Raw genomic sequence first — 14567 nt, forward strand, 5'->3', positions numbered from 1 at the left:
TGTCCCGATGTCCATAAACTTTGTTGCTGAAATCATATTATTAATCTAGGCATGTGAGTGAATCAGATGGCATATGCGCTGTAGATAAATCACCCCGTGCTTAACAGGCATGCGTACAATTACTTTGCAAGAGACAAATTCCTCCTCCCTGCCTCCTTCCTCTCTCTGAATGTGATTGTAAGAGACAGTATCATTTCATTGTGCTCCATAATGGATCCTATACTGTCCTGCATAATCGAATTGCCATGATAAAGCCCAGAGGGAAAGCACTTAAGAGGAAGTGGCCTAGCACCGCGACCATGAACTGTGCCAGCCCTGCGCCCGCTCAAAAATATGCAACCATGGAGTTTCAGGCAGGGCTGTGTTTTCAGCATTGTGGGCATAATTGTGGTTCTAGTGCCTCTCTGCCTGCATGTCCAATATCAGACCGGGTGCAAGCGTCGCACATGGAGCGTCTTTTTTGTCTGTATGTCTGTGTGGCACATTGCTATGAGGCCAGGGGACTGTGCTTAATCCTGCTGTTGGGATGAGGGGTGGGCTTGGGTGTGGTTGTGGTTGCATGGCAAAGTCATCTGATGGTTATCCATCTCCTCCATATAGAATGTACCGCCGTACGTCGAACATGGTGGGACTGAGTTACCCTGCATCTGTCATAACTGTTCTGAAGGTGAGGAATACACACACACACACACACACACACACACACACACATTCACACACTGTTCTGAAGGTGAGGAATACATACACACACACACACACACACACACACACACACACACACACTGTTCCGAAGGTGAGGATTACACACACACACACACACGCGCGCACTGACACACACATGCCACATTCTCTGTCTCTCTTTATCTTTACGCTGGGACCCATTTTGCCTGCAGCACATAGACAAATGGACTTTTGACGTCTTCGCTCTGAATGAAGCAAGTGGTGACCATGCGCTGAAATTCATTTTCTACGAGCTCCTGACCAGATATGACCTCATCAGCCGATTCAAGGTAAGCGAGTTTCCTCCTCTTCTTCCCACCCTCATCCTCCTCATCCCAGCTGAAACATCTGTAGGTGCTGTGGGCTGTAGTGTTACGGCTCGCTCTCTGGTGCCCCCTGGTGGGTGGAGATGTGAATGTGATATGATGTGAATGCGGTCTGTCTGCGGCAGGTCCCCATCTCAGCCCTGGTGTCCTTTGTGGAAGCTCTGGAGGTGGGCTACAGCAAACATAAAAACCCGTACCACAACCTCATCCATGCCGCTGACGTCACACAAACTGTACACTACCTACTGCTCAAGACTGGAATGGTGGTAGGTTTACACACACAAACATACACACAGACACACACACACACAGACGGACACACACACGAATACATACACACGAGCACACCTGCCAGATAAGGTTACCAGGTAGCATTTATCTGCTGTCTGACAGTAAAGGCTTTGTCCCATGATCCTCTTCCAGGGTTGTCCTAGAACAACAAGTCTTCTGTGTAGGGCTGTGTCATATCAGATTATATGACTATTTCTTTCATACACGCATAAGATTAGGGTTTAATTAATATTCACATTTTTTTGATAAACAGTGACTCAGTGTGCAGGTTTTTGTTCTCAAATTCAACACATTCATTACATCTTGGTCTCAGTAATCATTTCAAAACACGCGATTAGAAATGATCCATCTCAATTATCATCACCGTTAATGAGTTGCACCCCCTACTGGGGGATAGTGGTATGACATGCTGGAGAAGGAACGCAGCTCCATGTCTCTTAATCACCTTGTCGTGCACATGTGGCAGACTGGGTATGGCACTCATTTGTCTTTTGGATGACTGTTGCTATTGTTTCTTAACAGTTTCCCAACCTATCAGTCATCCCATTCAATGAACTTTCTACTTATCAGCGCATACACTTGGGACAGTCCAAGTGCACACACATGCTTAGACTGAGGCCCAAACACAGGAGGGTCTATTTTGTATGATTAATCCTAGAATTTGGGAAATTTTCTTCTTATTATTATTATTCAAATGATTATCTCAGCACATTCTCACTGTGGTGGAGGAAACAACTTAGCATGAATGTGTCTGTGGTCTGCAGACTCCCAGTGTCAGATTGGCTCACAGTGGCTTGTTGTGAACTTTAAATATGAAACCCAGAGAGGATGCATTGGCTTGATCCCTTACTTGTTAAAAGAATGATGATAAAGGTTGAAAATCCCATCAGTGTGTCAGCTTGCTCTGAACAATCCTGCATTAGCTTGTGTGTCCATGTTTGACTTTTGGGGTTGGCTTTGGATTTGGCTTCTGAAGTAATTTATCTATATGTGCGCCTATTCTCAGACTTTAATCTCAGTTTTGTTTGGTGTAAGTTAGTGTCATTTTCTTATTTTCTCATCTATCTGGCCCCCCTCCTCCCCACTCCTCTTCTCTCAGCACTGGCTAACTGAGTTGGAGATTTTTGCCATGATCTTCGCCGCTGCGGTGCACGACTATGAGCACACAGGGACCACAAACAACTTCCACATCCAGACCAGGTGAACTCCCCTGCGTCGTAGAGCCCAGAGCCACGGGGCCGTATATCAACGGGCGTGCGCTGGACGCCAGCCCCTGCCCTGCGAAGCCTGCAGTTAGATCAGCACACTGCGTGAAGAATTAATGACCCTCAACTGACCTATTTGGGAAAAATATGGAGGGGGGAGGCACATTTAACATGCCTTTTTAATAACTGACCAGAGGCAGTGAGGACCTTATTGCAGAACGCCTTGTGAATAGAAATGTGGAGTGGAGTTATACAGTCTTCTTTCAAACCTTTGCCTACACTCTAGGATGCTGGTCGCCACTTTCTGGGAATTTAAAACTACTGCCTTGTTGGCAGTTGTTGCTATATGCATCACCTGGCAATTACAGTGATGGCAATCCAAAGCTATGCACAGAGAACTGGAGCTCACCATGAATTTGTAATTTTAACAAGATTAAACATTTTGTTGGATCCCATAATAAAATATCATAAATCAAAATCATTAAACCCATTCCTGTTAGTTTGCCTGAATATGTGGTAATCGGGTTATAATGGGCCAGTATGGAGCATCAGGGTGACATGTGGTGTGTGGGGGGGGCATGCATTCTGACCCCTTACTCTGAGTCTCCGCTGCTCAGGTCAGACACGGCAATTCTGTACAACGACCGCTCGGTCCTTGAGAGTCACCACGTAAGCGCTGCATACCGCCTCCTTCAGGACGACGATGAGATGAACATCCTCTACAACCTCTCCAAAGATGACTGGAGGTACAACCCCCCCCCCTCGTCCCATTCCTATGGTTTCACCGTCATCATACAGGCTCTTGCAGATTCACACATTATTAGATACAGAGCAGCGCATGCACCTGGCTTGTAAACTCGCTCACTCACACGTGTTTAGCTGGATGACGATTTTCCTCTAGGTGAAGCTACTGGCAGTCAAACAGGAGTTCTGTTAATAGTGCCGCATCACGTGAGTAAATCTGCTGGCCAGTTAAGCTTAATACTGGACCAAAATAGAATTTCCAGTGATCCAGGGCTTGCGCCGCAGTTTAGTCCATGACTAGACTTAATCCGTGTTCGCTATGTCCTTATTTCACTCAGTTATTCTGTCATGCTCCGCTGCCTGTAGTCATGAAGGAATGTCTGAAAACAGCAATACAAGGACTTTTCTTTTTTCAAATGACAGGAAGGAGAGCAACATTTGCATAAAATCTCAACAATGTAGCAACTCCCCTATTGTTTTTGCCAGCAGAGCTCATCACGTCGTGTCTTCATGATCACTCTGCCGCTTTTGCATTGTCTGTACGTACAGAATGTTTGCATTGTTTGAGCAGAGAGGAGGGCATTCCAAGGTGCTATCTGGGTCTTTTCAATGTGGTTTGAACATGACCTGGCGGGCTTTTCTTAGGGAGTTCAGAGCTCTGGTGGTGGAGATGGTGCTGGCCACAGACATGTCCTGCCACTTCCAGCAGGTCAAAATCATGAAGAACTTCCTGCAGCAACCCGAGGGGTGAGGAGAGTTACGATTTCTCTTCTCGTCTCTTCTTTTCTCTTCTCGTCTCTTCTCTTCTCTTCTCTTCTCTTCTCTTCTCTTCTCTTCTCTTCTCTTCTCGTCTTGTCTCTTCTCTTCTCTTCTCTTCTCTTCTCTTCTCTTCTCTTCTCGTCTCGTCTCATCTCTTCTCGTCTCTTTTCTCTGTAACTTTATAAGTGGTCTTTCTCTCTGTAAAACCAGAAAACATTTATATATAAATATAAAATGGAACAAAAACATGTAATAAAGTTACACCTTACCAGGAAAAAGAACAAGAACAAATAAATTGTCAAAGATGTGAAATGAGAAAGGCCTAAGGCTAACAGACATATAACAAATGGCAAAGGCATATAACAAATGCCCGATGCCCTTTCTGTTGACTAGAACAAACATGCTTTCGTAGGTTTCCAGTGACCTGTCAGAAATCAAACTTTATTTGATTACAAATACACACTAGCAGAAGGTTCCTTACAGACTTTCTGTGGTGCATTGTGCGTCTTGCTGCATTCACAGAGTCGATAAACCCAAAGCACTCTCTCTGGTGTTGCACACTGCCGATATCAGCCACCCAGCTAAGAACTGGGATCTACACCATCGCTGGACCACCTCTTTACTGGAGGAGTTCTTCAGACAGGTGTGTAGAGATCTTGTGCATATCTGTCTGCGAATATGTGTGTATGTGTGTGTGTCTGTGCGTGCGTACACACGTGCACGTTTGTTAATCCAAGGAAGAGTGCAAATCGAGATAATCCACCTCTCTGCTTCTATTCCCAGATATCCTCTGTCAGTCTTCTGCTTATTCCTGATACCCTCCTCATCCAATGGGATGTGCATAGATTAGTTTGCTCCCAGATGTAGGAAAAGTGGCACACAATGCAATGCAAATGATTTTCCACTTGGGAAACTGTTTTTACATACGCCTGCACAGGAAACACCGCTTTACAAGGGCCAGATCAGAGCAGGAGGGTCCAATTCACCTGCCCTAAACAGATCACAGAGGTGTCTGCTACTGACATGAGAATACGAATACAACAGTATGCACTTACAGCGCCAGAGAGAGTCATTTATGCTGACCGGCTGCGAATAGTACCAGCAAACGGAGCTGCAACCGAACATACATACAATTAGTGATATGCTTCTCCACACAGTCCAAGCTGAATTTGTCCTCAACTGCTTTAAAGTGTCAGAACCACAAAGCAATAGACTAGTATTTGACGAGCTCACACTCAAAATCCATTTATCGATGCATTGCGATGCAAAATGTGTCGGACACTGGAACGGTGTTGTTTTGAGAGTGCGTGCCATGTTGGCCACTCTGAAGAAGAGCATATTGCAGAAGTGATCTGGCATGTTTAAATGTTGCTTGAATCTGTTTGTGTCCAGGGTGACAAGGAGGCGGAGCTAGGGCTGCCTTTCTCCCCGCTGTGCGACCGCAAGTCCACCATGGTGCCCCAGTCCCAGACTGGTACGTAGCATAATCGGCCACCAAATCTGGCTGTGGTTCAAGCATGTTAATACTGTTCTGGATGAGTCCAAGCAGAGCCTCGGGGCTGCAGTGTGGACTGAGTGCGCGTCTGGTGTCTCCGCATCCAGGGTTCATCGACTTCATCGTTGTTCCCACATTCACCGTCCTCACGGACATGGTGGAGAGGGTCGTGACCCCGCTTATCGAAGAGGCAGCTCACTCCGGCCTGGCAGGCTTCCGCAGGTCAAGGTCAGGACCTTCTACCTCTACCCTGTGCTGCTGTGTCATCATGGATTATGTTAGAATGAGTCAGTGCAGTCACATTTCAGTATCGTTAGAATTCCTGACAACATGACAATATGACCTTTTCTGTAAATGGGTCTTTCTCTCTCTCTCTCTCTCTCTCTCTCTCTCTCTCTCTCTCTCTCTCTCTCTCTCTCTCTCTCTCTCTCTCATGTCATACTGTCCTATGCTGTTTACCTTTAGATAGGTGCAAGGCTTTGTCAAATGGTCTGGACTTACTGTCTAATTATAGACACCACATATCATATCATGTCTGAACATATTGCATCTGCTATGTCATTTACATATATCTGCTTACTCATCTGCTTTGCCTAGCCATCTATATATTCTCATGTATCTCTGAATAAAGTGCGCGTGCTTCTCAGCACCTCTGACTCTCAATGTCACTCATTCTGAGAAACGTACATCAGGGCCCCGAAGGAAGATCAACCAGACACAGGCGAGGCAGACGATGGGACCACAGGGACAAGGTTATGGAAAATAGGAATATATTCCTTACAAGTACCGAGAACAGCTGACGCCCCAACACAATGACAGCAATCCTGACACATGAGGGGACAGTTACAGAGTGTGGTGTGGAGTGAGAGAGATAAATAGTGAGAGAGAGAGAGAGAGAGAGAGAGAGAGAGAGAGAGAGAGAGAGAGAGCACACTTGCTTGCCTGGCTTCTCCTCAAATTGTGATGGGGTTTGGTGCTGGCAGGCCTGCCCTCCTCCCGATTCAGGTGGCAGCCTGATGCTCACACAGCGACTGTGACTCCACCCTAATGCTTGAGCCCTACAGTGCCCGTAACTCCACCCTAATGCTCGCACACCACAGGGACTTTGACAACACCCTAATGCTGGTACACACCACAGCGACCGTGACTCCACCCTAATGCTTGCGCACAACAAGGGCTGTTGCTTTACCCTACTGCTTGCAAACCACAGCGACTGTGACTCCACCCTAGTGCTCACACACCACGGCAGCTGAGACTCCACCCTAATGCTTGGACATCACAGCAGCAGTGATTCTTAGATTGAAGGATGTTCATTCAGGCTCATTAAAGGTGGAATTCCAAGGCGTAATGCAGGGCGATAAAGAGTTCCTGTCAAAAAAAGAAACAAAACAAAAAAAACCCCAACAACTCTTAGTTCTGACTGAACAAATTTTTATGGTGTTAGGGTTAGGGTGAGGAGTGAAGACTGGCTATTTTTCAGTATTTGATACTTTTTAAATCCCTTGTAGTCTTTAGCAATAAGGTGATTATACTTACATACAAGTCTACTACACAACGTAGGGTTAGTGCATGCTGTGGCGACAGCATCACCCTGAAAACCTAATGACCGTCTGCGCCTACTTCCTGTTTGTGCGTCTCTGTGACCTCTGACCCCTTCCTTCCAGCCTGAGCAGCATTCCTGCCGGGGAGGGCAAGCGTCCGAGCGTGAACAGCGCCGGCTCAGAGGCCAGCTGCTCCCTGCTGGCCGTGGACCTGAAGAACTTCAAGGCCATCTGGAACGAGCAGGTCTCCCAGAACCGCGAGCGGTGGAAGGTCCGTGCTGCTAAAGGTGCGCTGCTGAAAGCCCCAGGCTTTCACATGAGCAGAATTCAAAAGAACGTCACATCGGGTTACAGCCTTCCAGGTCAAAGTAACAAAAAAGACATAAAATGCACTGATGGAAGAAAAGGATGTCATATGATTCAGCTACATGATATGTAGCATGTGTAATGGTTTTAAAATGAGTTTACATGTCGGTGTGAAATGATTTCTGTCCAATCAAAAAATGAAGATTGAGCTAAAATGTATCGACTAAAAGGTTTTTTGCTGGCATTTTTGTTTGTAGTTTACAAACATGCACACTTTAAAGAAAGGCTAGTCTGAAGCAATAAGGGGAAGTTTAAAGTGTCAAACACTATATATGTTCATGTAAAGAATGAATATTTAAAAATGATCTAAACGTTTACCTTTTTATCTCTACCCACCATTTGTCACCATTTACCAGTTGCTATGTAGCCTGATTTTACTGGGAAAACGAGCTCTTTAGTGGCTAAACTGTATCTCTCTGCACCACGGCCAGAGTCAGAGGAGAAGGCCAAGCGGGAGGCTGAGGAGAAGGCCCAGCTGGAGGGCGCAGCAGCGAGCGCGGACACCCCGGCGGAAGCGGGGCAGGTGGACCTGGCGAGCGCGGGCTTGGGGAAGGCCCAGCCGGAGGGGGGCGTGGAGGCGGCGGCTTGTACAGCGGGCGGCCCCCGCGCTGAAAAGGCCCAGCTTGGAGATGCCAGCCCCCCGCTGCACAACGGTACGCCGCTCCCATCACGCGCGCACTGGCACCATGGAAACGTCGGTTTGTGCGTTAACGCTAGAGGCCAGACAGTCCCCGAGCAGGGCCGGTCCTGTCTGACGCGGTCTGCAAATGCCGGATGTATTGGCAGACAGTCCAATGGAAATTTGCATTGATTGGGAGTAATTTGAGAGGCCCCGTGGGGGCCCTACCTGAAGGTATGGATTGTTATCTGCTGCCGACAGGCAGGTTTAAACCGACGCGTGTAGGAAGTGCATGTTCCTGTCATAGTTTTGATATCGGGTTTGTGCTCTTGTGTCGGTCTGGTAAAAACAGGCGAGGTGTCGGACAACGTGAGGTCTCCAGGCAGCGAAGAGAACAGAGACAAAGCACTCAGAGGTAGCCCTTCACACATGCTCACGCCCTGACGCCTGCAGCAAAACAAGCATCCATTGTTATTGTGTGTTGTTCTCGTTTCCTGCAGGATGGATTTCATCCAATTAGTAGCAAAGTGGAAATGCCCCCTACATATAGCACCCTGCAAAGTGTTGATGAACTCTTACATTATTATTATGGCTTTACGTTTATTGAACAGTTTCCATTTTCTACCACTTGCAGAAGCTGAAGGGGACTAACATGGATGGTTTGTGGGGTGCTGCTGTGCTGCTAGGCTGCTGTGCTGAACACTCGACTCTCCGGTTTCCTCTCCAGTTGGCCAAAGGCCTATTCTGCAGCTCCACAGTGCCCCCTACTGGACTCAACCTGTGCTTACACCGTTCGCTTCTGGCATCTTCCCTTCGGAAGGCCTCTGCTTGCTGTCTCTCTTCAGTGACTCTTAGGCAGATCTGTCCCTTTCCAACGCTTCAGTGGGAAGTGTGTGAGGTGCCTGGGATGCAGGCACTGGCTCACTCTCTTTTTTACAGATTCCCGTCTGTCACTGGTCCCGACAAGAATTTTTCAAAGTGAGAGATTGGCAGCCTGCTTATCATTTGTTGGACTGTGTTTTTCTTTTTCTTGTTTGATGAAGCAAAGAGCATCTCCCTTTATATTAACCCCATTTCGTTCGTTCTTTAATTCTTTCTTTCGCTTGTGTCAGCGCATTTGTTGGTGTTTTCTGTCGGAGGCGGAAGCTGACTCGGCTTTCTCCATTCTCCTAATGTCTTTGTTTTTATCTCATTCATTAGACACACTGTTTATTTCCCCTTTCCTGACTACTCAGCATCCACAAACACAAGCACAGCGATTCCATTTTGCCACTCTGCCAGTTGCCTATATCATGTGCCCCATTACAAAAAAAAACTGCTCAAGGAGACCAACTGAATGCATTTGAATATACATATCCTGTATGTGAATCTTTTCATCAAACAGTGTAGTTTGCAAAATAAATAACGTTTATTTCTTGCCTTTGGATGTTAGAATTTGCAGCCTGCACACCCTGTTTGCCCGTTGGCTGCAATTCCAAAGGCATGGCAAGCAGCCGAAACAGCACGCAGCTCTGCTCTCTAACACGAGCGCTGTCATACGCCCCAAGCCTTTCGGGGGTCGAATCAGACACGACGTGCTGCACGCTGGGCCCTCTGGCTCAGTGGCTGGTGGTTTTGAGTACGCATGAAGCCCTAGTCTTTAGTGGTACCTCCTGGTCTGGCAGTGGAGTACTGCTCTGTTTTGTTCTGTTTCAAACGTGCTCTCTAATGTCCTCGGTGTGACCTTGATGTGACCTTAGTGTGACCTGGCACTCACACCAGTGACCTGGCACAGTGTTCAGCATGGTGGTTCGGTGGCAACGCCATGCTTGTTTAAAAAAAAAAAAAGAATAGCGCTAATAGTGGAAATACAATAATCCACTTGATGTGTAAATGTGTTTTTATTGTACACTGATGCATCCGCGATTTGGCCCAAGCTTTTAGAAGTGAGCTCTATGAAGTGACAGTTTTTCCTGATCGACCACATGTCAGTCCTATTTCTTAGTCTGCTTGGAACTCAGTGGATGTCTTCTGGCTGTCTGTTGACTGCATCGGTATACTGCTTGTATTCACACAGTGTAACACTTGTCTCACACTTCTGCTGTGCTACAGATGCCTTTAAAATAATCTTGTTGCGGTTTTTGGCATTAAGCGGAACTGAACAGTCACACTGAATGACAATATTAATCTCCACTCATGCAGTTTCACTTGAGAGTAATTGGTAGGCTCCATAGATTAAAAATGTACACTATATGAACATAACGTAAATAAATGCAGATTTTAACCATAACACTGTGCATTGTGGGCAATATCTATAACGTGATGAAGTGAACTTCAGTTTTTCCTTGTTATCATAGACACCTCATCTTGGTTTTGTTCTCTTTTCTTCAGAATTCTGGTATTGCTCTCTGCTAGTGTTCTCTGCTAGACCTCATTGACCCCTTCTGTCATATCTACAGTATAATACTTATAAACAACATACATAAAAAGATAACTTCAATGTCAATGTTGTTTGGAAACCAGGGGCCTGGTTAATGTACATTTGTGATATGAGGTCATTTGTGGTTTCCTAGATTCATTGTATGTAATTAATTTACAGCATTTCTTAAGTAATCTATGTGACCCAAATTGGTATATGTAAATAAATGTATAGTTTCAATAGTGAAACTTTTTTGATAATTCTGCTGAGCTGTAAAACATAATTACTTAATGTATGTGTTTTTTTTTTCTTTTTGGGAGTGAAAAGAAATTCAAACACTTACTGTGGATGATGAAAGTGAAAATGGGAACAAAGTTTATCTTTGATAAAGGATTTGGGAAGGTATTTAAGGCATTTGATAACCATTTTTTGTGAAAATCAATTTCCAGGTGTCCCATTGAAGTCAGTAACCATCTGGATTTATTTCCCCAAAAAGATACCAAGGAAAGCTTTACCTTGACTCATATATCAGTCATTTAAATCTGGTGAGGTCATGATGGCATGATCTAAGTTAGATAATAAATAATACAATTTATTTGCAATGTTTGAGTGATAAATTCCTTTATGCTATAGAAAATGTTCAAACTGATATTCACTGGAATAGTTTAGTTCAGTTTATTTTTGCAGTGCTTTTTGGAAAACTGGATCTGGTTTGATTTGTTGTTGATTTTTGTTCCAAGATCAATATATGTTATGTTTTGTCCTGTCCTCCGAAAAATATACGTTTGATGTGGTCTTAAAATACTAATAATGTAATTGAACAGTAATTGGACTGTGTCCACCAGGGGGTGCTAATGTAACAGCATCCGCAGGAGCTCGTACGAGAGGTAGTCAGAGACTTGATAAATCTTAAATCAAAACGACCTACTGTAATTATGGGCACATTGTCATACAAACACTTCAGCAAATGCGAATTCTATAAAAATCAATGACACATTTGATTAGGACTGTCCATTTGTTTGTGTTTGTTGTCTAGTCAAAACCTTCCAACACTGTAAATTCTGCCTGCATGGGACCATGCCAGATTCGTAAAATGGGACAGGTGAATGTGTGAACATGCATTTAAATGAAGCTTTGAAGTGTGTGTGTGTGTGTGTGTGTGTGTGTGTGTGTGGGCGCGCGCGCGCGTGTGTGATCGTGCAAGCTGATCATGTGCAATTCTTAACGTTGCCACTGTGAAGTGAGAGAGAGAGAGAGAGAGAGAGAGAGAGAGAGAGAGAGAGAGAGAGAGAGAGAGAGAGAGAGAGAGAGAGAGAGAGAGAGAGAGAGAGAGAGAGAGAGAGATTGTCTCCATTGCGCTCTGTGACTGTACAGCCGTCATCGACAATAAACATGATCTCAAAGGGCTCAGAACAAAAGTGCCTCTTCCTTCCACTTTGTGGGCGTGTGTGTGTTTATGCACCTTCACCACAGGGATATAGAGGGGACAAACAAGATCAAAAAGTCGAAAAAAATTAGATCTTTGCTACACAGTTTCAGGATTCTATTAAATTCATTAAATCATCAAAGCACGCTGGTTAAAATGATATTAAAAAGGATATTATAGCCACAAAGGATAATAATTTATCTATAGTACAGAGCAGATTCACAAATTTCAACCACTAGATGTCACTATAAATGTGAGATTAAAAGCATTCTTACGTCTTTTTGAGTGTTTGTGTGTATGTGTTTGTGTGTGTTCTTATTTGCATATTTCTGTAGGGTTTGATGGAATTGCTTAATGGTTGTGTTTATCACATTGAGAGACTTTCTTAACAGCAGGCAAGCGGTTATTTAATTATCTAGCATCTGTTGCACTGTGCAGCTATCCCCTCTTTTCACAGAAAACTTGCAGCACGCAACTACAGAGGAGTACAACTCCAGCCGTGGCGTAGCCGGAGTTACAAACCATGCGATGTGGACTAGCTGAACAAACCACACGCCACATTTCTATTGATATTATTACTAACTTCAGTTTAAACATGTGCCGCTGGAGACTTGTTCATGTATGACCTGAGGCGTTTGTGTGTGTGTGAGGTTTAACCATGTTAAGCACTTTGGATTTAAGCATGCTCTATAAATAAAACGTATAGTGTATAGTATTATGTAAGATGACGATCGTCGGAGTCTGACAGACACACGTTTGCATATATATATATATATATATATATATATATATATATATATATATATATATATATATATATATATATATATACACACACACACACACACACACACACACACACACACACACACATATACATATACATATTCTTTTTTCCCAATAAACGGTAAATCGATGATATCCATGAATGTATTAAAACCGGGCTGCGCGTTTTACCTGAAACTTCCTTTCTTCCTTGCTAAAAACACATTTTACAATATTCTAGTTTGGGAAACTATTCATGCATTTCATTCAAACCACAAGCAATAAAATGTTTGCATTTATCTAGTTTATTCAGACTGTGGTGAACAATACTCCCTTAGACTTCATGAAATGGATTTGCAAACATTTCATCATACATTAGAGCAAAGTTGTAGATGAGGAGGTGCGACACTTTCTAGCTGTGGCCTCTTCTACTGTGGCTTTCATCATCACTATGAGTAATTACTACATTGCGTGCAAGCAGGGATGCACATGCGATTAGCAGATGCCTGCACGGGTGCGAAGCCGTGCTAGGGCCGAGACGCGGGGACCATCTCAAACCGCCAGCACTATCATATTTCATATCTAATATCTCATATTTGTTTCAGGTGTAACATCTGCAGAGACGCGGGAGTCTTTTATCCATGGGCTATCCTTTTTCAGCTCGCGCTCACACAAGCAATGCGTGCGCGCACTCCCCTCGGTGCAGCAACGGTTGCAGCCGCTAATTTTATTCCAGTTTATATTTTAATTTCTGTTTAACACGTGTCACCTGATCACAATGAAAGTTGAACGTGAGAATACATCGTACGCCTCTCAATCTGTCCCGCTTTCTTAAAACAAGGGTGTTAACACTGGCTCTGTTAGCACGAAGTGTGAGACCTACCAGCAGACCATATGTCGAATTATCAGAACAATGCCGTACATAAAAAGGTGTTAGAATGGGTGCCAGTATGAAGGTTTACACCAAATATTTTCTTAGTTTTGAAGAATTTCCAGATCACTAGAACAAATTTGAAGCCCACATTTTGCTTACACGGAAATCTGTAGTCACACCTTGAAAGTTATATTAAACCAATTTCAAATAATGTTTCCCAAATATTTTATATTTATTTCAATTAATCTCTCTCTCTCTCTCTCTCTCTCTCTCTCTCTCTCTCTCTCTCTCTCTCTCTCTCTCTCTCTCACACACACACACACACACACACACACACACACACACACACACACACACACACACAAGCACTTGAGTCTAACGCCTTGCTTCAACAACAGCAATACTGCAGAACCTTCAGTCAGAAAAGAGAGTTGCATCTTCTCACGAGCCACTGAAGAACACAAAAGAGCTTCGTGCAGCTCCTGGACCAGGGCCCAACTGGTGAGGAGGCGATAGTTTCATGCCTACAGCAGACCTCGACCCATCCTTCATCTGGCACAGAGTCAAAGCTGAGGGGGGTCTCTCACTCACTCACTCAGTCAGCACAGTGCAGATTTTTCAATACCTCCCTTTTTGTGTTCCTTTATTTTTCATTCTAAATTAACAAAACCATTTGATTTACTTTTCATTTACTCCCAGTCACATGTATGCTTTGGAAATCGTGCAGGGCGTTTAGAGCGGGCGTTTTCAACTCCAGGCCTCGGGTCTCACTTCTCTGCACACGTTCGGCTTTTCCCTGCTCTGGAACATCTGATCCAGCTCACAAAGTGTTCCCAATGAAGCAGTTGGTGGATCAGGTGTTCTAGAACAGGGAAAACATGAAACTGCACAGGGCAGTGGGGTCCCAGAACTGGAGCTGAAAACCAAAGATACTGATAATATGTAAACAATACATAATCTAAACTACATTCTTTATGCTTGTGTTTACAACAACTAAACCTCTTTAATAGCTAAGGCTATTTAATACAAATTGATCAT

The 14567-nt window shown here is 44.4% G+C and overlaps 1 protein-coding gene across 1 annotated transcript in view; it reads left to right on the forward strand.

Annotated features, from left to right (window-relative positions):
* Nucleotides 1-11862, forward strand: part of pde1cb (phosphodiesterase 1C, calmodulin-dependent b) — a 32912-nt gene extending 21050 nt beyond the window's left edge. The window contains exons 5-17 of the mRNA XM_035527798.2: nt 601-667; nt 894-1010; nt 1172-1312; nt 2437-2537; nt 3160-3288; nt 3932-4033; nt 4568-4688; nt 5438-5519; nt 5648-5768; nt 7205-7368; nt 7879-8100; nt 8419-8481; nt 8701-11862. Coding sequence (XP_035383691.1) covers nt 601-667; nt 894-1010; nt 1172-1312; nt 2437-2537; nt 3160-3288; nt 3932-4033; nt 4568-4688; nt 5438-5519; nt 5648-5768; nt 7205-7368; nt 7879-8100; nt 8419-8481; nt 8701-8717 — 1447 coding nt within the window. The 3' untranslated portion in view covers nt 8718-11862. The remainder of the gene's footprint in view (nt 1-600; nt 668-893; nt 1011-1171; nt 1313-2436; nt 2538-3159; nt 3289-3931; nt 4034-4567; nt 4689-5437; nt 5520-5647; nt 5769-7204; nt 7369-7878; nt 8101-8418; nt 8482-8700) is intronic.
* Nucleotides 11863-14567: the final 2705 nt, after the last annotated feature.

This window comes from Electrophorus electricus, chromosome 11 (genome assembly GCF_041902795.1).
Source record: "Electrophorus electricus isolate QZ-2024a chromosome 11, ASM4190279v1, whole genome shotgun sequence".
Classification (NCBI taxonomy): Eukaryota; Metazoa; Chordata; class Actinopteri; order Gymnotiformes; family Gymnotidae; genus Electrophorus; species Electrophorus electricus.